We start from the raw sequence: 27465 nt of genomic DNA on the forward strand, positions 1-27465 counted from the left end.
GGAGCCTTGTAATCGACCATTCTAAGCCAAAGAGTGTATACTTATATTCACATTGGACAAGAGGGTGAATGTCCATTCATGTGCATAGATAGGTAGACTGCAATGCCCCTTATGGAGATTTAAGGAAGGGAAGCAATGATTAGATCACTATACAAGTAGGCCACCCTAAATAGATGTCCAATGTGCATGCCACCAGGGCCAAGACAGTGAGTATCCAATCATGGGCTCAGGTAGGTAGTTAACAAGGCTCCTTTCTACAATCTTCTTACCCAACTCTGTGATGATTGATTATTGACATAAAGGGGTGATACATGAATAGGGAATGAAGATACAAGCACCCCACTATGTAGGTCACCCAAAGTTGATGTCCAATGTGCCTACTAGTGGGGCCAACATGGTGAGAGTCCACTCTTGGGCTTAGTGCGGAGATGGCTTCAAGCAAATATATCATGCTTCCTGCAACAACCCTAATGTGATTAAATTCTAAGTAGTAATATAGATATATCCTTCTTTTATTGATTTGAAATAAGTAAATGTTCTCATCTAACCCTAATAATTGAAAAGTGCATATGTATGTATCAATGGTTGTAATTGCAAGATTTAAGTCAAGGTTTATCTTTTTAAAAGGCATATTTTATGGCACAAAGATATATCTCTAACCATATCTCATCTCTTGTTTTTAATGCATTTTTTATTCTAGGGTAAGTTCAAAAGGGGACATCAAACTAACACAGTAAAGAATCTCAATGATTGTCAATTTTATTTGGGGGAGAATCAATGAAGGTTTAAATCTCATGTCGTGAAAAAGAAACTCAAATTCTCAAACTCATTTTTTTCCAAACTTTGGATCATCAAGCAATTAGTTATTAAAGGGATAAGTTTTGCATTTTCAATAGGGCTCACATAGCATCATGTTGAACACTTCCCTCAAGAAGCTCAGAGTTATTTATCCATGATCTTATTTTTGTCTACGGTGATCTTTAAGTTATTTGTTCTAAGTAATCTTTGAGTTATTTGTTTATTTCTTGGTATGAGCTTCATATGAGAAATAATCATCTAAATAATGTAGTTGTAAAGATCATTTCGAATAACTTCTTTGTATTTTGGAAGAAAATAGAGACACAATTGCATTTCTCATGTTGTGCGAAAATTGTATAGCAAAATAATATAAATAAGTCTTTGTTCAATAATTCTCGAACGTAGAAGTATTATCGCCCAACTATAGAACAAAACCATCGGGCGTGTAGCACGATAGATAATTCCAAATGTAAAAGGGATAAAAACATATTTATGGAAACTTAGAAGGTACCTTGTGTTTCTTGTTTCAGTTTTCACTGTTTTTCAGTTACCATTTGGGAATTTTATAGAGATGTATTTGTTTTCTTTATTTTTAGTATTTACAAAACAAGTCAACCATTGAACTTCTGAACACTAAAATTCTACACATACAAGCAAGGATCTCCACCTACATGTACAATGCCCTCGAGTCATTTCTAAGATAATTCAAAACTATATCTACCACCAGAGAGTGCAGCCACCCATTTCTTTCCTAGCTGGAGAGGATTAAATATTTAGAAGTCCCTGTACAAGTGATCAATTTGTTTATGAAAAACCAACCATAGAAAGGACAAAATCTTTTTAAAAGCAAAAACATGACACTAGATGATACAGCTATAAATTATTTTATGTTTATTCTATAAAACTAGGTTGGTTATATAGGGCACTCTTCCATGCCTGATTTGAACCGGGTTCGGGTCCAGCCCAAATACACTTGTGAGTGCAGACAAGGTTTGTACTAGTGGTCCAAAACTTGCCATGAGTCTAGCAGGTATGGTGATGAAAGATCCCTGATGGATCTCTGCTGCAAATCTGCTGTAGATTTATTTTATTTTTTGTTTTTTCCTGTTTATTAATGTTTTCTTGTAGAACTAGACGGAAATGCAGAAGAGTTTGTTTGTTTTTGTGTTTTTGATGATTATTCCACATAGAAATGAGAAGTAACAAATGGCAAGAAAAGAGTCTGAAAATAAATAACAATATGCAGTAAAGTCAGAGTTGATATAAATCGTACCAAGCAAATCTCTAAATTAAAGAGCCAAATAAAAGATCCAGTACATTTCCTCTAACAATGACGCCACAACTGGCTGATGAAAACGGGCAGATAAGATGCAAGATTCTGCTGCTTCAATACCGAATTGCCCTAAGACCAAAGATTCTTCCTCTTTGGTCTTAGGGCAATTCGGTGGGCGGATTTATTACTATGGTGGAAAAGATCATTTTCTAGTGACATGGTCACTTGAAAATAAGATTTAATTCATTTTTATAGCCAACGCCTATTGGGGGTCACTTTAGGGTTCGAATTGCTTTGCAAGGGGTTATAAGGAGATGGGCGCCATTTCTCATGATTATGCATATTTTTCAAACACTTCTTTTCAGATTTTCTTTGCTTGAGCGATTTGCATTCTAGGACGCAAACCCCATGGTAATTGTTGGCTGGGACGTAACCCTCAGTAGCATTGGGTATTGGTTTGTCAGTGGTTTCAACAGTATTTAGGAGGAAGGTAGACACCACTTCAGCTTGGGCCTACAGTTTGTTTTGTTGGGCATGTTCTTTGGCGTATGGATGGTGAATTCTAGCAGCCGTGCACTGCCATTTCTTGCAGCCGTACTCTGTCATTTGCAGCACTTGGATACATAGAAAAATCGGTTACTCAGCAGCAGAATCTTGCATCTTATCTGCCCGTTTTCATCAGCCAGTTGTGGTGTCATTGTTAGAGGAAATGTACTGGATCTTTTATTTGGCTCTTTAATTCAGAGATCTGCCTGGTACGATTTGTATCAACTCTGACTTTACTGCATATTGTTATTTATTTTCAGACTCTTTTAAACAAAACAAATACCCACCAGAAAACCAAGTCCCCAACACTGAATAACCATACTGGGTCTCTATCCAACCCTGTCAGCCTACAAGACCCCATAATAAGTTGACTCACATGTCTCTGTTAGACTGAGCTAGAGTGGGGACATGACAGTCCTCCCCTCTCGGAGATGCTTGCCCACAAGCAACTGTAATGCAGGATGCTGTAAAATGCTCTCACCCTCCCAGGTGGCATCCTCTATGGGAAGATCTCTCCATCGAACCAAATACTCTCGAATCACCCGGCTTCTCAGCCGCCATTCCCTCACCTCAAGAATCTCATCAGGGACCAAAATCAATTTACCTTCCTCATCCATAGGAGGTAATTCCGGTGAAACTATAATATGCTGTCCAAGGGCCTTTTTCAGGCAAGATACATGAAATACATAATGAACTTTTCTGCCATGTGGTAACTCAACCTCATATGCAACCTCTCCCACTCGCCTGAGTATCCTGTATGGACCATAAAAACGTGGTTTGAGCTTCTCAGCTCCCCCCCCCTTTTTAGGGTGCTCTGCCGATATAGTTGTAAATGCAGAAAGACCATATCATCCACCTCAAATGCCCTCTCAATCCTGTGCCTGTCAGCGTACATCTTTTGCTGATTTTGGGCTTGCTGCAAATTCTCCCTAAGAGATCTCATGACATCCTGGTTCTCTTGTAACCAATCCTGAGCCAAGGGAACTCTACTGTCACCAAATGCCAAATCAGTGAAAGATAATGCCTCATATCCATAGAGAGCTTTGAAAGGCGTCATGCCAATGGACATATGATGCGTAGTATTATAACAATACTCGCCCAAATGCAGCCAACGCACCCATGCTTTTTGCTGCCCTGACACATAGTTACGCAAATATCCCTCAACCCATTTGTTAACTATTTCTGTCTGCCCATCCGTTTGAGGGTGGTAACTAGTACTAGGTGTTAACAAAGTACCAGCTAGTGTAAAAAGTTCCTACCAGAAGGAACTCATGAATCTGCTGTCACTATCACTCACAATGGTCTTGGGAAGACCATGAAGTCTAAACACCTCCCTGAAGAACAACTCAGCCACCTGCGATGCTGTAAAATCTAATGCAATGGGAAAGAAGTGGGCATACTTCGTTAGCCTATCCACAACAACATATATGCAATCTTTCCCCTGAACCCGAGGAAGACCTGTAATGAAATCCATGGAGATCCCTGTCCACTTCTGTTCCAGTATAGGCAAGGGCTGCAATAATCCCGCTGGGTAGGTATGCTCCGACTTGTTCTGTTGACAAGTCATACACTCACGGACATAGCATAAAACATCATCTTTGAGACCCTTCCAAGAGAATCTCTCACGTACCGCCCTGTAAGTCTTACCATATCCTGGGTGTCCGGTTGTAGGAATATCATGGAGAGCATGCAAAATTTGTTCCTTCAACTGAGAACCCGGAACAAGGTAAACCCTGTCTTTATAGTAGATAATATCATCTACCACACTGTATCTGTCATCCACTATCAATCCCTCCATAATCTCACAAGCATGCTAATCTTTGGAGTATTCAACTAAAAGTTGAGGCTTCCAATCTGCTGAAATCTCGCTCAATGAACATAGGGCAGCCAATGAAGGTTTCCTAGAGAGTGTCAGCCACAGTATTATTCTTCCCCTTTATGAATTCGATATCAAAGTCATAAGCCTGAATTTTGCTAACCCATTTTTGTTGTCGATCATTGAGCTCTGTTTGATTTAGGAAATACTTCAGACTGTTATGGTCTGTTCTCACCACAAATTTACTGCCAACAAGATACTGTCTGAACTTGGCTAACGCATGCATAATAGCCAACATTTCCTTATCATTGGTAGAGTACAACTTTTCATTGTTTTGCAACTTCCTGCTCTCATAGGCAATGGGGTGTCTATTCTGCATCAACACCGCTCCTATACCCAAGCCCGACGCATCACACTCCAGGACAAATGGCTGCGAGAAATCAGGTAGTGCCAAAACGGGGCAAGTACTCATAACCTCCTTGAGTCTATCAAAGACCCCCTATGCTTGTTCTGTCCATCTGAATGATCCTTTCTTTGTGAGATCTGTCAAAGGTGCTGCCAGCTGTGAGAAACCCTTCACAAATCTTCTATAATAAGCACACAATCCAAGGAACCCTCGTAACTCAGTAATGTTCCGAGGGACAGGCCAATTCTGAATCATCTGAATCTTCTCTTCATGCACCTTCACCCCCTCAACACTGATCACATGACCCAAATATAACACCTCCCCCAATCCAAACTCACATTTGGAAAGCTTAGCAAATAGAGACTGACTCTCCATTATGCTAAGTACCTCCCTGGGTCCACCATTTGACGCTGCCCTCAAAATCACCTTCTGCCCGCCAGAAAGAAACTCTAACTGCATACGGTGGTGATCAATAATGTAACGCCCAATACCCTGTAACCACTACATGCCCAAAACCACATCATAATCTTCTATGGGAAGCACATAGAAGTCATCAGTCAAAGTATAATCTCCCATCTGAATACTAAGCTGTGGAATCCGCTTGGTACAACCCAAAATGGCACCATCAGCCACCTTCACTCCAAAACCACCAAACTCCTCGTACTGTAAGCCACGCCTCTCAACTAATTTTTGATCAATAAAGTTATGCGTAGCACCTGTGTCTACCAAACTGGTGATCCGCTTACCCTTAAGTGTACCTTTCAACCAAAAGGCATGAAACTTAGGATAACTGGAGAGGGTAGCCATAGCTACTTTAGCTGATGCCACAGGCTCAGCGGTGTCTAACTCCAACTGTGTCGAAAAATGCTCAACATCCTTTGTATTATCCTCAATATCAGTATCAGGAACCTCCTCCTCTCCTAACTCAGAAGTCACCTCAATCAAATGAACCTTTCCTTTACCCATGCAACGGTGTCCTGATTCCCATGGTTCTTTGCAGAAAAAACACAACTTTTTCCTCCTGAATTCATTCCTTGTCTCCTGATTCATCGAAGGAGTTTTAGATGAGGTCCCTCCTTTGTTCTATGTCGTATTGGCCTTCTGTGAAGGCCGTGAATCTCTAAATGGTTTCTTATCTGCCTGATAAGAAGTGGGAACAGTATCCAATCTCAATGTCACATCAATAGCCTCCTTAAGAGTAGCTGGTTGGAAAGCACGTACCAATCCTTTTAGTCTATCCTGCAAACCCTCAATGAACAACATCACACTACGTTTCTGGGGCATATCCGGTACTATAACTGCAATATGTTGGAACTCATTAATATAGGCTTTTGCATGGCTAGTTTGTTTAAGGTGAGCCAACTCCTTGTAATAAAGTTCTGTATCCTTACGGTCAAATCGTGCAATGAGTCGCTCGGTGAACTCAGCATAGGAGTGAACTAAGCCGTGATCCTAGGTGACCAATCCATGGTGCCACCAATCATAGGCAATCCCCTCTAAATGCAACACAACAAACTGAATAGCCTCACGCTCAGGAATGGGCCTCAATGAAAGGTATATGTCCAGCTTGTGGACCCAAGCTCGTGCACTAGTGTCTCCTGAGCCATTATATGGGGCCAATGTAATCTTTCCAGTAGCTCTATTGAGGTCATAATTCTGCTACTGTTGTGATAGTCTATTACCACGATCTCCCCTGAACCTAGTTGTATCTCTACGCTGTACACAATACTGGGGAAGAGGGAAGACGTCCCTAACCTCAGGAGGTAGAGCTCTCCACTCAGTTGTGGCCGTCAAAACTGACTCCTGAAACCCCACTTCCAGTGGTTCCGCCTGCGCTGGCCGTTCACCTGGTATGAATTGGGGAAGCAATCGCCTATTCGTAGTAGGTGTACGATGGCGATGCCTCCTACTGGAATGAAGGGAGCTCCCAACTGAAGAATGGGACTGATGGCTGCGTTGACTACCAACCACTGAAACTGATCTACTTTGCCTGCCTCTGTGTCCACCCATCTCCAAATGCTCCAAGATATCCTCTAACCTGTCTAGAGCCTGAGCGATCCTGGGCTGAGTAGTGAATAGGGTCCGCACCATCTCTCTTTCTTCTGCCTCTGTAGGCATGCCGTCGCCAGCAGCACCCTGTGCCTCACCCATAGCTAGTATCTGTGCATCTCTGGCGGCCTCTGCTTGCCACTGGTTTCTCCTGCGCTTGTAGAATCTGTGTATTTCTCCACCAAGATGCATAGATTTGTATTCAATCCACCAACTAGTGACTACCCAGATGCTGAAATGATTTATCAAAAAAATTTATCCAATACCCAGATGCCAAAATTTGTTGTGACAATTTCTCACAAGCCCTACAGGCTGGCAGGATGTAAGCTCCGATACCACTGAAAGATCCCTGATGGATCTTTGCTGCAAATCTGCTGTAGATTTATTTTATTTTTTGTTTTTTCCTGGTTATTAATGTTTTCTTGTAGAACTAGACGGAAATGCAGAAGAGTTTGTTTGTTTTTGTGTTTTGATGATTATTCCACATAGAAATGAGAAGTAACAAATGGCAAGAAAAGAGTCTGAAAATAAATAACAATATGCAGTAAAGTCAGAGTTGATACAAATCGTACCAGGCAGATCTCTGAATTAAAGAGCCAAATAAAAGATCCAGTACATTTCCTCTAACAATGACACCACAACTGGCTGATGAAAACGGGCAGATAAGATGCAAGATTCTGCTGCTGAGTAACCGATTTTTCTATGTATCCAAGTGCTGCAAATGACAGAGTATGGCTGCAAGTACGGCTGCAAGAAATGGCAGTGTACGGCTGCTAGAATTCACCTTCCATACGCCAAAGAACATGCCCAACAAAACAAACTGTAGGCCCAAGCTGAAGTGGCGTCTACCTTCCTCCTAAATATTGTTGAAACCACTGACAAACCAATACCCAATGCTACTGAGGGTTACGTCCCAGCCAGCAATTACCTTGGGGTTTGCGTCCCAGAATGCAAATCGCTCAAGCAGAGCAAATCTGAAAAGAAGTGTTTGAAAAATATGCATAATCATGAGAAATGGCACCCATCTCCTTATAACCCCTTGCAAAGCAATTCGAACCCTAAAGTGACCCCCAATTGGCGTTGGCTATAAAAATGAATTAAATCTTATTTTCAAGTGACCATGTCATTATAAAATGATCTTTTCCACCATAGTAATAAATCCGCTCACCGAATTGCCCTGAGACCAAAGAGGAAGATTTAGAGAATTTCAAGACCTTTCCAACGAGCTATCATAACATGGGATACGCATCCAGATGAGGCCAAAATTCCTTTGTTACTCCAAAATGGCTATTAACTTAGCCTTATTTAAATATTAAACGCTAACTTAGGAAATATTAAAAATATAACCCAAATAGCCACAAACTGCCCAACTGACATCACAAACCATAAAATCATCCTGTCACCTGTCTGTGACTGAAGTCGGAAATCAAGGATCCACTGGCAGTCTCATCCCTAAAATCTAGGGATGCTCCTAAAATTTAGGAAACAAGCCCTATCCCTCTGAAACTGAACCCAAAGGGTCATCTCATGGAAACCCAGCCCTGGGCATGATCATACCTCCTAAAAAGTAGGAATGAACCCCATAAATGTAGGAACTGCCTCCTAAAAACAAGGAACGTCACCCAACTGATCAATACCCACCAAAAAACCAAGTCCCCAACACTGAATAACCATACTGGGCCTCTATCCAACCCTGTCAACCTACAAGACCCCATAATAAGCTGACTCACATGTCTCTGTTAGACTGAGCTAGAGTGGGGACATGACAAACGAGTTGCAGGTCATAGCATGCCTAGCAAATTTTCATGACCCATCAGCATGACTCATTGGATCATCGGCCATGACCCGCCGGTTCTGTAGCTCATGAGCCATGCCACGATAATTATTTCCACAAAACATTTTAGAAATAATTAACGTTAAGTATTTTCCTTTTAATTATATGTTTTTTATTTTTCTCTAAAAGGCATTCTATTTGCTAATAATGAGAAGAGCGGAAAATCAAGAGGAAGAAAAACAAGAGGCCTTAGGTTTGCAACTAGTAGGGAAGAGAAGAAAAATTAATTAAATTGTCCAAGGGGCTGCCACTAGTAGAACATTAACCCAGAAAATGGAGGGAACACCAAACGGAGCTTGGAAGAAGACAGAATGGAAAAAAAGAACTAAAGCAAGAGGAAACCTCCAAACCAAACAACCCAACAAGCTAGCTGCTTGCAACAATCAAGAAAAAGTAGAGAGCTGACAAATAAGTCATGCGATAGGGAATACTCGTGCCCTCTCAAAGCCCTTGGAAGCACTAGGTCACTGTTGACTGAAGTATTTATGAGGTCTCACCTCCCTGGGAAACACAAAAGGGGGATAGGGATCCAGCGCCCAGAGTAGGGGGAACTATGCAAGGCTGATCATAATGCGAGCTGAAGGGGAAAAGTTGCTATAGAGTGAGGTCCCTAAAGCGTTTGTGCCTCCTAAAGGTAGAGTGTAAGGCACCTCTGGTCCTTATACATGAAAAAGGTAAGGAGAGACTGAGCCTCCCTAAATAAGCAGTAAAATCTCCCTCTAATCTTATAGTAGATAGGACAAAGAAAAATGAAGGGAGACTCTGTCTTCATCTCTCCCAAATCACAAAGTTGGCACATCATGTCCTCCCTAGCCAAATGGTGTTCAATCTGGGTGCAGAGCCTATGTGAACCCACTCTAAAATAACTAAGAGAGATATAGAGCACATGAAACCAATCATGAGACAGGTACAAGGAATGCAAAATAGTCATGTCCTGAAACTCGAGAAATTGCTCTGCATAGAATACCATCTTTGGGCGAAGCCCCTAAGGTGGGACAAGCCCAAGTAGTATGAATATATTGCATTTAGATATTCATCTTGAAATGCATGTTCAGTGCTAGCCAAGGTGATGGGAGGGGGCATCTAGGGAATATAACAAAGGGGGGAAGGCGATCAATATCGATCTCAATAGAACCTAAACAAGCCAAGGCCTGAGAAAACCAACAAGGAGCCCGACCAGTGGAATGCAAGCGTGCCATAGCCTTCGAAGAGCAATAGGCAACATATGAATATGTGACAACCATCTAACGGATCCATGAAGCCTTGGAGGCAATGTAATAACTAAACTAAATCAAAATTAGTACCAAGTCTAAAAGGATGGGCCTTGAACACGGGGAGGAAAATATTGTGTAATGTAGATCGTCTACATCTAATAATACACCTAAGGAAAAGAGTCTAGACACACTCCATTGAAGCCCACTCGAACTCCAATAAGGACAGTCCCCAAACTACAGAACCATAGAACACAGCAAGTCTAATCAAGGTGTCCAAAAGAGTAAGCTTGGACATAATGTCTTAGAAATGATGCCTGAAGCACTGCCTCTCAACAAGGGCCAGTGAGCCATAACCCTTTTTAATACTAGGCTAAACGCTTCGTCACAAGCTGATTCGAGGGCTAGACAACTTGACCCTAGATAAAAGTATATGAGGAAGCAATCTTAAGCTCCTTCTCGTGGAAAAAGTGCAGGCGAGAGGTCTTAAGAAAATTGAAGACCATCACCCTGGTCTTACTCAGGTTCATGATCAATTGTCGTAGATCATAGAAAAAAGTAAAGCTATCAAGGAGTCTTTGTAGGCATTTTTACGAGGCCATGAGAACCCACATCTCCTCTGAAGAGCAAGATAGATATCAATACCTACCCTAGGAAGGGAGTGCAGGTGAAGCAACTCCTACAACTCGTCAATATAGAGTCTAAACAAAGTGGGAGACAAAGGGCAACTTGTCTCACCCCAATGGTGCTATCAATTAAGTCAGACATCCCTTGAGGGGTACGAATGTGACCAACCATTGTCTTGTAGAGTCCCATGATAGCATTCAAGAGAGTCACTAAGATACCAATGTGGAGTAGTCCCTAGAAGAAAGCTGACCTAGCGACTGAATCAAAAACCTTGCAACAATCCACAAAGCAACAGTAAACCTTCAAGGAGCGATGGCGTGCTTCCTCAATGATAGCCTAGAGAGTCAAGATGTGGTCCATGGTCTAAAAATTTAGTCGGAAGCCAGCTTACCGTCTTGCACGGATGTCTCTGATCAAGCTCCCTAGGAAAAATAGTGTAAATATGTGGTGTCCAATTTAGAGAAAGTGTGTCCAACCATGAGGATCTTGTAGTTGTTGGGATCAGACGTTGGACAAGCATTATGAATCAAATGGATGATATGACATGACCAAGAGGGGGAGAACCCTATGCAAACCACCCTGCTGAGAAAACTTGCTACTGTTCATAGACCTAACAACTCTACTGATATTGATGAAGGTGAAAAGGTGGCTATGAGGGGGGAGGGTTGACAGTGAAGAAAGGTTGGCTAGGAATACCATAGAGAGTAGGGGTGTGGGAGACCAACAAGTTGTAGTATAAGGCAAGAGAGGGGACGGAGGACCTGCAAGGAAAAAGCGTGGACCAAAAAGCCTTAGGGACTAGAGAAGAGAGATCTAAAGAGACCATATGCAATGCAAGACAAAAGTGTGTTATTGTAGCAAAGGAAGTTGTAGTAAGAGTACTTCAGTTGCTCAAGGTAAGCCAGGTGAAGGGTTAAGGCCCCATGTAACTTGTGGTGGAATGATTTGCATTCATCACGTACCACTAGATCATGGGCAAGTACTCCACTGAGCGGAGGAGGGGAGCCAATGAATGGTACGTTGGGGGAAAGAGAGGACAGCAGCCTCCCAAATGGAAGTGGTGAGGCGATCTAACCAAGATGATGTGCTCTCATGGGAGGGGAAGCAATATAAAGGAAGAAATCACTTAAGGTGTGTGATGAATGTTAATTTTTGATAGCTTCAATTGAATAAACCTTGAGACGATACTATTGCAAATACATATACATATGCATATTTATTATATGTGAGATATAATATATATGAGATATAAATTTATATATAAGTATTATTATGTGAGAGAATTTAATATAATAATAATTCATGAATTATATGTATATATGTATATAAATTATAATTATAATTTATTATTATATTAAATACCTAATAACAAATAGACATTTCCCATGAAGCGACATGTCTCTTCTGGCTTATTCTCAATATATAAATTCAAGGATTTGCTGCCTTTGAAAAACAAATACCTTACAGGCGGTGCCAATACAATGGCAGCGATGCTAACAACATCGACATGGCATCAGAGCAAGGTTTCCCAAGCTTGCTAGATTTTACAAACAACGATGGCATTGAGAAGTTGATTATATCACTACAATAAGTATGTCTAGAATGAACAACGAATGAATGATAGTTATCAATCACAGAGCATATATAACCCATGCTAAGGAGATGTAGCTTACTCGATACCTGGATTTCTAATTACCCGCAGCAAGGAGATATGGACATGATTTGGAGATCACCATTTATACTAAAACCTAATTTGAATTAGAGGACAACAATTCCCTGATACAACAAACATCTATATGCACATAGAATCGGATACAATTCAAAGGCATCTAATAACAAAAAATAATCATCAAGATGGGGCACAAAGGCATCAAGGGTTGCAGTCAACACCCTTGTCACTCACTTCAATATTTGATAATAGGTGGAGTAAATCATACAAAAGGTCACAATAAATTAGACCAAGGACGAATAATCACCATTGGGTGCACAACCAATCCACAAGCCATTGATTGAATAGCAAGGTCCAAAATCATTCAATGACTGTTGATAGAAGTTGAAATATCATCGAGAGATAATGATCATTGAACCGTTGATGAAAAGAATTGGAACAATCAAAGGGCTTCAATCACAACCGTTACACCAATGACTATCATTTCCAAATCAGTTACATTCAACATGGAAAATCAAAGAGTTTTCCTTTTCTTTCATATATCATGACAACCATTGTTGTTGTCAAAGGAATTAAGCACTACAGATTCTAAGGTATTGGAGCAGTGAGAATATGACTCATATTGTCATATTCTCCAAGATGTAATACTGTTTCTTTTTGTAACCTACCAGTCGCAATCTAGGAGTGTTAGAAATGCCAAGTCCATTGTGGTTAGATGTGAGTAGCTAGGGTTTCATTATTCAGTGTGTGTGTTTGTTCATCATCAAGCTTTGACTTTCTCTTGTTAGTGTGATCATCATATGGTGTATTTATAGACAAAATGATTATTTTTAAATTGGAGTGAGGGGCATGCCTCTATTGCCCTTAATTAAGAACTGAGCTTAATAGAAGTCGCTACATGAGATAAGTATTTTCTTTTGAGAACAACTTCTTCGTATTGTATTCCTAATATAATAAATCTCTATTACTTGTACTTCTATATGTACTATAAGAGTGTGATTCGCCTTTATCTTTTCCTCCGACGATGTTCTTGCAGGAAAGGGAGATTGATATCAGATTCAGCAGGAGTCTAACACTTCTCCAAAAACAACTTTGGATGAGGAGCTGAAATGATTGATATTCAAAAGGAGTTTGAAAGTCCATGTGTCTAACTGTATGATTTTAATGGCCTAACCCCTACATACATCATGACGAAGTGATGACTTCCAAATGATTATCACTTGTACTTGCAGAGGTTATTAGAAAATGACGATCTTACAATAACTTATAGCAGGATATACATTTTTTTTGTAAATGTTGAAACAAATCATGATAAATTATATCTTGTAAATCAACAACTAAGTGTTAGATGTCACTCACTTGATGGTCTACGAGTTGTTTGAAGGTATTTGGTTAATATCATACGTTGATATTTTGGAGGCCAATACTCATAATATCAAGTGTGATATCAAAATTGTGATCTTCTGATCAAAGATATCCTTAAAATTTGTCATTCCTAATATTACCAATGGTGTAATATCTATCATGTATTTATCCTCCCTAGCTAAGAGGGAGTGTTAATGTTGATCGCTTCAATCGAAGAAACCTTGAGACAATATTGTTGTAGATATATACACATATTTATTATATGTGAGATTTAAATTTATATATATCTAAGTATTATTATGTGAAAGAATTCAATATTATAATAATTCGTGAAATTTTATATATATATAAATTAATATTATAACTTATTATTATATTAATTACCTAATAATAAATAGACATGTCCCATGAAGGGCATGGGACATGTCTCCTCTAGCTTATTCTCAAAATACAAATTCAAGGATTTGTTGACTTTGAAAAACACATACCTTAAAGGCAATGCCAATACAATTGCAATGATCCTAACAACATCAACAATGAAAAGGTCATGATCCCCCATTAATTAAGGGAGGTGCAAGAAAGAGGCGGAGGAGATAGGGGGTTGGGGGTGCTACATGGGTGGACGGGGGTAAAGGAGGAAGGGAGGTAGGAGGGGGAAGCCTGAAGGGTGAGGTTGAGGAGGGTGTGGGCGTGGGTGGGAAGAGGAAGGCGAGTGATGGTGAAGCGATTGAAAGCGGGAATGAGAGAGAAATAGGCAATGGCGTAGTCCACAAGACGCACACCCCCATAATCTAGCCGACAAGTGAACGAACTAGAGCCAGGTAGACTGGAAAGGCTATTGACGATCATCAAGTCTGAGGACTCACACAATAGCAAGTAGTGGTTGTATCTTATAAGGCGGCCCAAAGAATCATCTAACGACTGTTGAAACCCAAGGGGGACCGGATCCAACACAAAGATACATCTCGGATCCAACCCCTAATCATCAAGTGGAGTATGCAAGTCCCCACTTTCTGCATCAAAATCACAAATAATAAGAATATCCCCCAATTTACAGAACCTAACAATGTTGTCAAATAGGTTCGTCAATGGGTCCCCCTCCGACCCATTCTACGTAGCAGGTTGTGGAAAGTAACAAATTGTGATGAACAGATCTCTAAGGCAAGAGGCCACTTGGCACACACAATCCCACATAAATCTAGCGAAGTTGTCTAAGCAAACCACAAAAGTCTCATTCTAAAGCCAATAGTTGAAGTGGCAAGCAACCTCACTAGAACCTCTAACACCTCTAGAACTTTGAACCTTGTTCCTATAAACCGACCATCAATGAAATTCAATAACCCCTAGAGTTGGTTGGATGGGGCTCTTATGGGTCTTAGTGACAAGATGTGTAGAGCTAGCCGCGTCTTGAAGCAAAGTCGACATAGACCAAAGTGTTCCATTATCATTCCAGCATTGACATGCAAGGAGCCACCACTATGTTCCTTTGTGCCCAACAGTCCCCCATAGTGTGGCGATCATTGTGTTTCTAAGAGTTTAGTTCTCTGATTCAAGGCTAGAGATGTGATCCACAAGTTCAGAAATGGGAGCAGCATTGTTCTTCATGCATTGGTAGGTTTACAGTAAGTTTCAAAACATCCTTGTCACAAGGAATTAATTCCATCTTGTTACAATAACTAAAGAATGATAAAAGAATATTGTTTATCCCACGCCTCAACAACTGAATAACAATGTAAACAACAGTATAATCACCACAAGTCCATCATGTTGGAATAAGCAGTCAAGAGCCACAGTAACTAGGAAGCTAGTTAGAACCTAGTGAAACTAACAGTAGAGAACTGCATCAACAACGACAATGCCAGTTTGTGAGAAGTTAGGAGACCCAGTCCAAAAACCGACTGTTGAAACCCAACAAATGCATGAAACCCCAAAACAAAGGCACATGCATGCAATACTAGCAAGTGAAAGGCTCTTGATTAAGCACAAGGCAATGTGGCACAGCCAAAGGAAGATAGCCCATGGAGAAGTAAAGAAGCAAAACAACAAAGACAAAGTCATAGAGATTGTAGACGACCACTATAAGTCAAACACAACCTCCAATCTGCAAAGGGCAACATGAGCCAAGACTTGAAATCAAACATGAAACAAAACAAAGTGCAGGAGCATGAGCACAAAGTCAAGCACGAGAGTGATGACCATGAGCTAGAGCTAGTGAAGAGAATCGTGGTTGCAATTGCAGGAAGCATCGCAAGAGTCATCATTAAGAAGTGTTAGTGAAATAGGATCTGTAACTTGTAATAGCACTTGTAGATATTTATGTGTTTTCCAAGTTACTATATGAATGAATATATATGTGAAATAAAGAGGCATGTCTCTTGAAGAGACATGTCTCTTTAACATATTAACTTACATTAGTTATAACACAAGTAATATATCCTTAACATATTATAATGGTTATGGATATATATATATATATATATATATAAGTTAATTATAATATTTGTCATATATTATATCTCATATATATAATAAAATTTCTCTAACACAATTATAACATTAACACTCCCTCTTAATGAAGAAGGATAAAACACATAGATATTACACTATAGGTAATATTTCAAAAAACAATACATATAGGAAATCTTTGATCAAAAGATTTCTAGTATATGATATCAAGTATTGGCCTATCAGAATATCAACATATGATATTCACCAATTACTATTTGATATCATATTTGGTATCACGAGCATTGGCCTATCATAATATCAACAATATGATATTCACCAAGCTCTCAAGAGTAATGGCCTATTAGAAACATCAATTGAATGATGATCACCAAGTACTCAGTGTGGTATTGACGTATTAGAATATCAAGGCAAGATATTCACCAAGTACCAAAAATATATCTATACAAGCAACTTGTAGATAATCAAATTAATGATATCAAACGCCTAGTTGTTGATTTACAAGATAAAGCCTTTACATGAAACAATTTCACAAAATGAAACATGCTACAAGTTATTGTAAGGACGTCACTTTACAACAACTTCTATATAAGTGATAATCATTTAGAAGTCGTCACTTCTTCATGATGTACACAGGGGACAGGCTCATACATGAATGACATCAAAAGTTCACATGAAATCTCCACGAATACTGTCATGTGTTGTTGTCACAACATTCACCATAAACATATCAGAGAATACGGTTTCTCCCTCTTAGTTTGATATCAAATTTTCTGACCTCTTAGCACAAGGTTATCTTCGATGAAGTGTCAAACTTCCTCTGAATCTGTTATCATCCTTCTAACCTCTTGGGAGCAAGTTATGTTATGCTTCCCTAGTTCAATGGGTATCCAGATAGCATAAAACCTTCTAGCCTACATACATGAGATTTTATCCCATGAATCATAGTCCTTTAGCTGTTATAGTTTCTGACTAGTGTTGAATCCATCAACAAGGTCTACTCCTTCTAAACTAATATCATCAAAAGTTTGATTGAAGCATTTTTTTTAATTTTTTGCTCCCTCTCTTTCTCCAAGGTTGCCTCTTATGAGCTATCAGACTCCCTCTCATAATTTCAATCATAAAGGATATTTGCTTCAAGAAACTCACATTATCCAACCTAATCATCAGATGATTTGTAAATCCTAAATCACAGCTTCTTTGGAGCTAATATCATAAGATTGAGTCTGCACAATATTTGGTAGCATGCCTAATGTTCCTATCTTCTTTCTTGCAAGGGTATCCTCAAAGACAAACGAAAAATTAAGGCAAATGACTCTCTATAGCACATACAGAAGTACAAATAAGAGAGAGACTACAATGAGTAGATAAGTGTAATACTAAAGGATAATAAATACATACCTACGCATCCTTGATACATGAAAGTCCATATCTGAAAACATCTTCTTAGATCCTCTTTTGAATCAGCTCCTCACTAAGGATGGTTCAAGTGGGAATTAAATATTGTTTATTATATTTCCCCCTACAATGTAAAATTCTCACTCTTATGCCATTGAACAATTTAAAAGATTATTTCTCCTCAAGAGATGTCTCGACTTAGTCCTCAAGGACACAATAATGATGCCTTACAGTGAGGATTATCTCAATAACTATTAACAGGACCTTCTTCCATGGTCTTTTCATCATCAAATTTCTCCCACTCCTTTGTTGAAGGTTGATTGAAGTGTGAGGTCTCCCTCTTAATATCAATCTCCCTCTTCCTTTATTTTAGTGATAACCATGTGTAGTGTCTTATAAGGGAAATTACATGCATTTATTAATTATTTTCCATTCACAATGACAATTCAAATTTGTCACCTCCTTGGTGAAGTTGGAACTTGATCATACTTGGCACTAAACACCCACATCAATACATAGTGCTTTTGGATAATTCAATTCTTCCAATAGTAATCTTCTCATTTGAGGACCTTTATTCTTGGTGGAGTAAATGCCAAGTGACGCTCGAGTCACATGATTAACTTATTCTATAATTATATGAAGCTTGCAGTAAGTTAATATGATCACTTTTAATTGATTCTCACATGCCAATCCAAACCAAGGTTCTTCGTTTTTCACATGGATTTTACTGTGACCATTTGGTTTCAATGACTAATTTGTTTGATGTCAATATTCCTTTGATTTTTGAGCCATTGTTTGTAGTATGCACTAATTTTTATTCTATTCAATTTGACATCCCAATTGAAGGATTTATACAAACCGCAATCACTTGCATATCCGATGTGAATGACCAGTTCGCATGCACGATCACACAAAATCTCCAAAACAATGTTGGTCACTAGTATAAAGGGTGTAACTTCAGTAACGAGGTATCGGCTCTTCTTTGTACTACCATTAACCCCTACACTGCCCAACTTTCCTCCACATACGCATTTACTAAACTTTGAATACTAACTAGAATGATATATGCAATAGTAGAAGTCTTCATTCAATGTGTTGCTCATTCTCCAACCATGTGTATGGAAATATTGGTGCGTGTATTTTGTCCAAATCAGACTCAATCCACTGCACCACTCTCAATTTACTACCTTCAGTACAAAAACATCACCGGTGCCAATCCTCAATTTGTAATGTCCCCACTTTAGCAGTTGACCAAGTGCGTGCGCGTTAGCCTTGTTCTACATGGTCCCGAGGGCTAACGAAGGGTTTAAGGGGATCCTGGAGTGTTTTGGCCTAGTCATTTCCAGTTTGGGCCAAAACGAAGTTGATTTACTCAATCTCAGGCATACTTACTATTTTTAGTAAGTCAGCAGGTCACAGTGGAGGTCAGTTTTGGTGATGGGATTTCATACTCTTCGGCGAGAGCTTTCCGATGAGCTATCACTCGCATTATTCGGAGTCCGATTGCTAATAGATTTTAATGCCTGAAGTTTTATTAAAGTAATATCTTATTTAATTGTAAAATATTAAAGTGTTACTTTAATATTTATTTTATGGGGATGTGTACCCAAGGGAGACATAAGGGGATATTATAATATATATTTTATATTGCACAACTTTTATCCCACATTGCCCATGTGAGTTGAACGGACCCTTGGAAATAGAATAAAAGGAAGAGTTTGTGGTTTCATTCGACATGGAGAATATGAGAAGAAATTGGTGTATGAGTTACAGATTTGCTCTTGGCATTTGAGGACGTTCATCCTCTCTTGTGACATTCTAGACGCCATTCCCTTGGGGTTTGGCCTTTGGAATTCATTGCTCTCAGCTTCCTTATCAGGCAGTTTGGGCGCATTTCTAGCTGAAGACAAACCATTCCTGTAGCGCAACACTGTTCAGTTCCTATAGCACGTCACTGTTTGTGTTCCTGTAGCACTGTACTGTAGCAGCGCGTACTGTAGCAACGCGTACTGTAGCAACAGCGTACTGTAGCAGCGCGTACTGTAGCAGCGCGCACTGTAGCAGCTGCATACTATAGTTTTGTTGGCAGCAGATTAATGTTCTGGCCAAGGCCATCACTCTTTGAAGTGAACAATATACGCGCCATTCTATTGCTGGAGTATTTAGTGAGTTGTTTTATTGCCAATATTGCACTTAATTTGAAATCATTATAAATACAGTGTGCTGGTTATTTTCAGTTGTGTGTTTATGCTTTCATTTTTATAGTTATGTTACATGCATAGATCTTTGTTAAAAGAGCACAAAAAGGCAACAATACAATAAACCATCCCGGAGTCATAAGGGTTGTAACACAAAACAGAGAAATTAAGGGCTGCAAGCAAAGTGTTTGACAGAATTCCTTTATAGCTGTGATTTTGTTTAGAAGTGAACTTTGGGGTATCCATTACACAATTATTTATCATGCAATTATAATTCCCAAGACCATTGTTCGATGATGTCAAGACTGTTGACGAGAAGGGTTCACGTTGTCCATTCCCATTCACCACTCAAGTTACACCCAAATAGACATTAATCTTCTTTTAATCACTTCATTCCACGTACAAATCTACCTTTTGTCGATTTTCTTCTCCATAGACAAAAAATTGCAGTGCCAAACCCGTACACAAGGAAATTTCCATTTGTCCATCGACTTCATCCCAAACAAGGGATTTAAGGGATATTTTGTTCATTTAACTTCACTCTTCATTTTTATTTATTCTTTAAGCCTTACAGGCAGTTAGGGAACTTGCTCTAATACCATGTTAGTGAAATAGGATCTGTAACTTGTAATAGCACTTGTAGATATTTATATGTTTTCCAAGTTACTATATGAATGAATATATATGTGAAATAAAGAGGCATGTCTTTTGAAGAGACATGTCTCTTTAACATATTGACTTACATTAGTTATAACACAAGTAATATATCCTTAACATATTATAATGGTTTTATATATATATATATATATCACTCTTAATATAAGTTAATTATAATATTTGTCATATATTATATCTCATATATATAATATAATTTATCCAACTGAATTATAACATTAACAAGAAGCATCGTAGGATTGCACAAAATCAAGGAGATCACAAAGTTATATTGGGGAGGCCATAGGTTTGCATTGAGAACATCAACGAGTCCATAGCAGTTATTCCAAGACTTCTCAACTTATTTGAAAGAGGTAAGTTTGTTTTGTATGTTTATGGATTTTGCATTTTTTGTTAAATTTTTTAAGCTTACCTTTCTAAACCTTGAATATTTTATGTTAAAATATGAGGTGCATTCTTCAATGAGAAAAGTAGAACAATAACAAACCCTTGATTTTTTAGGGAAAAAATTGTACAGTCTAGCAGCCAAAAGGGTTGCACCACCATGACAGATGCTTGGACAGAAATGAGCAATAGTACACTCCTAAATTTTCTTTATTCTTGTGGAAGTGATTGATCATTCTACTTCCCTAAATGCATTGAATAGTATATATTTTGATTTGTTGATTGATTCATGATAACTGATAATTATTTTCCTTTATTTTTAGGATCCACCATGCTCTTGAAGTCTATTAATGTTAAATCACATGCGACAAATGTCACATACTTATGTGAGGCTATTCAAGAAATCATAAATGAGGTGGGGTGAGGAAAAGTGGTGCAGGTGGTGACAGACAATGCAATATGTTATGTTGATAAAGGTAAACTTTTAACTTTTTAAGTTTTGATGAAGAGGCATCTATGAGTTTATTTAAAATTTTCTAAACACATCTAAATTTCTAATTAATTTAAAATTGTTGCATGTAAGCTTTTGATGGAGAAAAGCGAAATTTTTTGGTCTCCATGTGCAGCCTATTGACTTGACCTCAAGTTAGAGGATATTGGCGAGTTTGAATGGGTCAAATCATGTGTCAATAAGGGCAAAACTATTTCCAAGTTTATATACAATCATGCATTGGTCGTTGGCAGACTAGGCAATAAACATGTTTGTTGGTGAGGAGTGGATTGTATCATCCTATGCCATGACAATTGTAGGGATGGATGTTGCAGATTGTAGTTTTGATGAGCCAAGTTTTTGGACCCCTTCTGTTGAGATCATTCAAGTAAATAAATTTAACATTTGATTTGCAACCTTGCAATTTTGCTTATTTTAAATTTGTAATGTACACTTACAAAAACTCTTCCTTTTTTTTCATTATATTCAAGTCACTGAGCCCCTCAAAGTTCTCCTCCGAGTTGATGGGGACAAACCTTCTATAGGCTACATATATAAGGGCATGGATAGAGCCAACGAGACCATAAGATCCATGTTTGCAGGAGTTGAGGATGTGTATAGCCCCATTTGGGATATCACTGATAGGAGATGGCGAAACCAGCTTCACATACCCATCCATGTAGCAGCTTGTTTCCTCAATCCATCATTTTGTTTCCTTGATAGTTTCAAGGCAGATGAGGAGGTTCTTGGATAATTTTAGCAAGCAAGATGTGCAAAAACACTTGGACAACATTGCAGCCAAGTAGAAATATATGTTAAACTTAAGATTCTCATGGCTTATACATTTTGATTTTATAATCTATCCTTAATGTTGCAAATGAGACTGATTTTATTTTTCTTTTCCTTATTTCAGACAGACAGTGGTAAATTTTTGGGCCTACAGCCCCAAACATTCAAAAAATCGTCATCTGAACTTTGAGTCAGCCATATAGTGCTTCCGAATGTGAGTGGAATTGGTCCATGTTTGAGCATATCCACTCAAAGAGGCAAATAGATTGTCTATGGTGAGGTTGAATATTCTTGTCTTTGTTCATGACAACATTCTTCATAGGACCAAATAGATTTTAAACACCGACTCCTCTCCAATCACTCTAGGAGAGATTTTGGACACTATCTACCAATTTTGTCTTCATTAAGGAGGAACATGAGTGGGTGGACCAAACAAAGAGAGAGGCTCAGGTTGTGGCTATGGCAAAGGATGAGAATAGTGCACAAACAGTTGCTCGGCCAGTTAATGTTGATCAGAGTAACACTCCACAGGCAGAGACTGTAGCTTGTTAGTCATCCAAGACCTACCTTAGACGCATTTGTACGAGGGAGACAGACTACTCTAAGCTTGACCTAGAGCCTGAGCCATAGACTCATTTTTGTTTACACATATGTTTAGGAACATTTGATATAATGGACTTTATATATTTGACAATATTTATTATTTAGCATTGTCGATGTTTTCTATTTCAACTACAATTTATGTTTGTACTTATGTGATAGATGTATATTTCTATCTCTAATCAAATTAGCTTCTATTTAATGATGGTATAGCGTCTTTAAGCGTTCTTCACTAATGGGTGCATGAAACAAGTTTTGAATCACTCAAAATATCTAAACCTCTAGGGGTTTTTTTTATTTTGCAAAGTCATTACCAAGTTTGTCACATCATAGGTGAGTCATGCGTCAAGTCAACCTTGCCAAGTCATAGGTGAGTCCAAATCTGAGTCATGAAACTGTGGCGGTCACCATGGTGTGGTTCAATGTCAGTCGAACTTAGTTAGAACCCAAGCCGATCAAGCCATTTTGGTCAAAGCGGGGAGGAAAAGTTGCATGTTTTTGCACTCACAAACCCAAACCCCATTTCAAAAAAAAATTGTACCACCAAATTGGTTCTTTGAACCCATATCTAAATCTGAACCCAAACTGACAACTTGGGGTTTATTTTACCTCACAAATCATAACTCAGGTTAGAGAAGTTACAAATTTTTCAGATTTCATTAAAAGTTAAAATCTCGGTTAAGCTAGCACATAGAAACAATAGTGTGTATCAACAAGAAGCTTGTGCATTAACTGGAATGTGTAACTTCATAATATTTTAAATACCTCTATCACTATTTTCCAAGAAGATAAGATGAATTAAAAAATACATTCATGTGTGTACATATATAAGTGAGAATTGAAAGTCATTTCAAGTTACTCTATAGAGCAATTTGAAGAGACGATTTGCACCATCCTCATGAGAAAAAAACATTTCATCTTGCATCAAACTCCTAAGAACAGTCATCTCATTCTATCGTAATAAAGTATAAATCAGCATATTATTACATTTTTCATGTAATCGTTATATTTTTTATCTGCAATAACCAAATTTAAAATAGCACAATGTAGTGCAGAAATCATTACAGGCAATCATAATGAAAGTAATTGAAAAGACAAACTTACTTATAAGATCCAACAGATTGGCATCTCCAGCCATGACTCTGCCCAGAACTCTGGTCCCTTGAAATATTTTTACTTTCAATCCAGACCTGAAAATGCAAGGAAAGAAACTCAACAAAGAATGTGTTGCACTGGTATGAAACATAACAAGGAATATATCCACTTGCCAAGTCCAGGATCATTTGGAATAAGCAACTCTACCAATATGCGCAATGCATAAAGCTTGAGCAACCAATTTGAAATGTTAACTGGGATGTATCAAAGTAATACACAATAGATCAGTAATAAACACTCCCATGATACCAACAAATGACAAGGCAATAAGCTACCTTGAAATTTCCACCATAAGAAGTACTCACTGCCGTATTCATCCACGGGTGGAATACAAGGTCAGAAATTCCTGCATCACTATAAAGCATTGCATGATATAATCAATACCCAGGTTATAAATGTAAAATCTTATCATTTTCACTTCAGCCATATTACTGATGCCATTATAGATGGATTTATGCAAAAACAAAATCTAATATGAAAGCAAAATAGGAGGACTCGCTTGGCTATGTGAGGAGAAAGCATACACATGTGGAATACTTGGTACAGACACCTAAAACTTTCTACATGGATACAGCAATGAACTTTTCTATTACTTCCACAAACAAAATCTAAAAAATATATTTACATTATAATAGTTGCAAAAATTAGAAAAAAACAGATTTTAAACAGTTTTAGCATTGATAACAAATGCAGAGAATGAAAACATTAGATATAAGGGTTTTAATTCAAAATCCTTATCTATCAAGATTTTTAATATACCAAAAAGAAAAGAATATTACGATCAAACAAACCGTTACTTACGAAATGTGGAAGCTATTGATACAAAACTAGTGAGAAAAAAGGATAGTCTATTTTCTATATCTTCACCATAAAAGTGGTGAAATCCTCTTAAACATCACCCTACATCAATGATTGCTCAAGCCTGGTGCAGGAGCACCTACAACATCTTCAATTTGATGGATTACACATAAATAGGAGATTGTTTTTGGAGTAATAACGTCCCTTGGACCATGATATAATGTTGTCAAATCAATTTGTAAGGGTTTACAAGGCTTCCTAACCAAATTGCTCATTGTAGCTAATCAGGACACGGTTGGTCAAACTATGGTGAAAGACTCCATAATGTGGAAATGGAGTGCAATTATTGTTTTTCATGATTATAAGCCTCATTAGGCATATTGGCAAAGCTATAAATTTGTAGGAAGTCACAGTGTACGCAAATGACAAAAAGTTGTCAATGTTGCAAAAAGTTGCTACAACAATTTTTCTTGCCTAAAGTTGCAAAACATGGATCCAATGATCAAATGATTAAAATTTCAGTTGGATTCAATTGCAACGGTTGTAATAAGCCTATATATGCCTCTTTTGGTCAAGCATCAATCCTGTTGAGGATTTGATTCGAAAAAATAAAGTTGTTCCTCTGCTTTGTAAACCTGTTACACGGTTTTTATACAATCAGTCTGTTGGTATGGCTCTATACGGATTGGTAGATGAACAAAACCTATGTGCATGTGTAGATAAGTGGCTTAGCTTTCATTTGGGATTGGTTTGATCCAAATTCATTGACATTTGCAGGAGCTCTAAGTAACTTAGTACCTACAGGTCTGAAACCCTAACTCTTCATTCCACCGGTAGAAAAATCTGGCTCTTGGTGAAATGGAAGAGTATAGGGTTTACTTTAGGATTTTGGTGGTTGCCAGGGTCTGACATATGTGTGACAGCCTGAATAACAAGGGGTTGAGAGAAAATCAAGTTGTAGGACTGAATTCGTGATGTTCAAGCACTGGTTTTGTACTGATCTGGTGGTTTGGAAACTGATTTGAAGTGTTCCAAGTGGGGCCTTGGTTGGTTGAGACATCTAAAGGGCAGTTGCTTCACAAACAAGGCCTAATAACCCTATAGATCTCGGTCATCAGACCTCGTTAACCGGTCAATCGATGAGACCCAAACTTGGTTTTGGAATATGTTTAGAAATCCACAAAAGGGTATCTGCAAATGTCCTTAGATTGTCTGAGAGGTCAAGAATTCAAGGGTTACTGCTCAAAAACCAATTGAGTTAATATGCATAATAATGTCTAAATAAGGGATCTAACCAAAATGGTGTTTTGGGTTTGATTATGTGGTCAATGCATGTTGTGTCAAAGCAATAGAAGTGGTCTCACGTCATTTCAATGGTCTCCACAGCCACTGGTGAAGAGCTGCAGTATAACCCATATGTTGAGGGTTTACTGTCTTAGAACCTTGAGGGTTTTGTGAACAAATATAGTCATAGATGGAAAAAATTGATTTGGGGAGAGTTTTATTCAGTGTCTCGCAGTATTAGAAGGGTGTAGAAGTGTCAAGTTCCCATGTTTGATCTCTGCAAGGAGGTTGGTGTCTCAGTTGCACAAGAGGCCTAGTAAAAGTCGTAAGGATTGGTTGGGCTTTAGAAAGTGAATACATCCATTTGTCTTTGGGTCATTGAACCAGTGAATAAGTGAACTTGGGGGTTGTCTTTGGGTTTATCAAGCACCTCTGCATCAAAGCCTCAAAGAACTAATGAATCTCAACCATTGCTACCAAGAAACACTTTTCCATCCTAAATATGATTCTTCTGGTAATAGAAACCGTTTTGGGGACTGGAGGACAGCCGGAAAAGTTTCTAAGTTGTCCCCTGTCCTCCAAAAATAATGGAAACCGTCCTGAAGTTAAAAATGGTCAACTCTTGTCCTGGAATCATTGACCATCCCCTGAACGGTTGGGCAATGTCTATACAGCCACGAAAATGCACTTTCTTACGAAGGAGAGGACTTAGAATTTTTTTTGAAAAGTTAGAAAAAGTAATGTAAAGGAAGTGCATTTTCGTGGCTGTATAGCCACGGGCGAACGGTTGACCGTCCCCTGGCCATTCTTGGGAGAGACAGCCATTTCTAACAACAGCAGCCATAAAGTAAGTCATTTTTTTAATATTACTCTTCACACATTTCAAGGATCATACAATTCATTGCTCTAATAAGAGATATCAACCATCTCCAATCTAACACCCACTTCAATCTTTCAATGGATCATCAAAGTATGAACCAGTGTTCCGGGACTCTGTGAGTTCGAGGCAAAGGCGGCCTTTCTGAGGCAAATGGCTTCTGGACTCAAATTCGGCCAAGTCCCGACAGAGTCCAAGGACTCGCCGAGTCCCGAGCCCAGGATTCTCCCAAAAAAAAAATTCTTTTCTTTAAATTTTTTTTTCTATTTTTTTTTTTTTTAAAAGATAGAGATTTATGGAAGGTGTTTTTTTTTTCAATGTATATTAATTCTGAAAATGATGTTGTGGGGCTCACTGCCAATATTTGCTACTATCTGGGTTTCATTATAAAGAAGTCGCTTTCAGCATTGTAGAGTTCAGTAATGTTGTACAGATATTTTCAGATTTACATATATTTGTGTTAGAATTCTATGATGACGTATATGAGTTTTTCTTTTTCTTTTCTTAGACTTACGTGTCCATGAATGTTAGAACTTTCTAGTGTTGTACATAAAGTTATAAACTTTCAGACTTATGTGTATATGTGTTGCTTGCTATGTCCTTGATCATTTTCTTGGCAAAAATTTGTAAACCAACTATAATTGCTATTAAAAGACTTTTACCGTTAAAGGTTGTGTTTCACCAAGCAAATTGATAGACATACTTGAGAGCCCTGTTGTTGTCTACAATGCGCACATAAGCTGTAATAAACATATTT

At 38.4% G+C, this 27465-nt stretch overlaps 1 protein-coding gene across 2 annotated transcripts in view; it reads right to left on the bottom strand.

Annotated features, from left to right (window-relative positions):
• LOC149574947 (Transducin/WD40 repeat-like superfamily protein) overlaps positions 1-27465 on the bottom strand; it is a 152319-nt gene that overhangs the window by 11994 nt on the left and 112860 nt on the right. For both annotated transcript variants that reach the window (XM_089814794.1, XM_089814793.1), the window contains exons 10-11: positions 24025-24103; positions 23699-23784 (exon numbers count right to left, since the gene is read on the bottom strand). In XM_089814794.1, coding sequence (XP_089670920.1) covers positions 23699-23784; positions 24025-24103 — 165 coding nt within the window. The remainder of the gene's footprint in view (positions 1-23698; positions 23785-24024; positions 24104-27465) is intronic.

Source organism: Cupressus sempervirens, chromosome 2 (assembly GCF_028749045.1).
Source record: "Cupressus sempervirens isolate cs-2001-9-10 chromosome 2, ASM2874904v1, whole genome shotgun sequence".
Taxonomy (NCBI): Eukaryota; Viridiplantae; Streptophyta; class Pinopsida; order Cupressales; family Cupressaceae; genus Cupressus; species Cupressus sempervirens.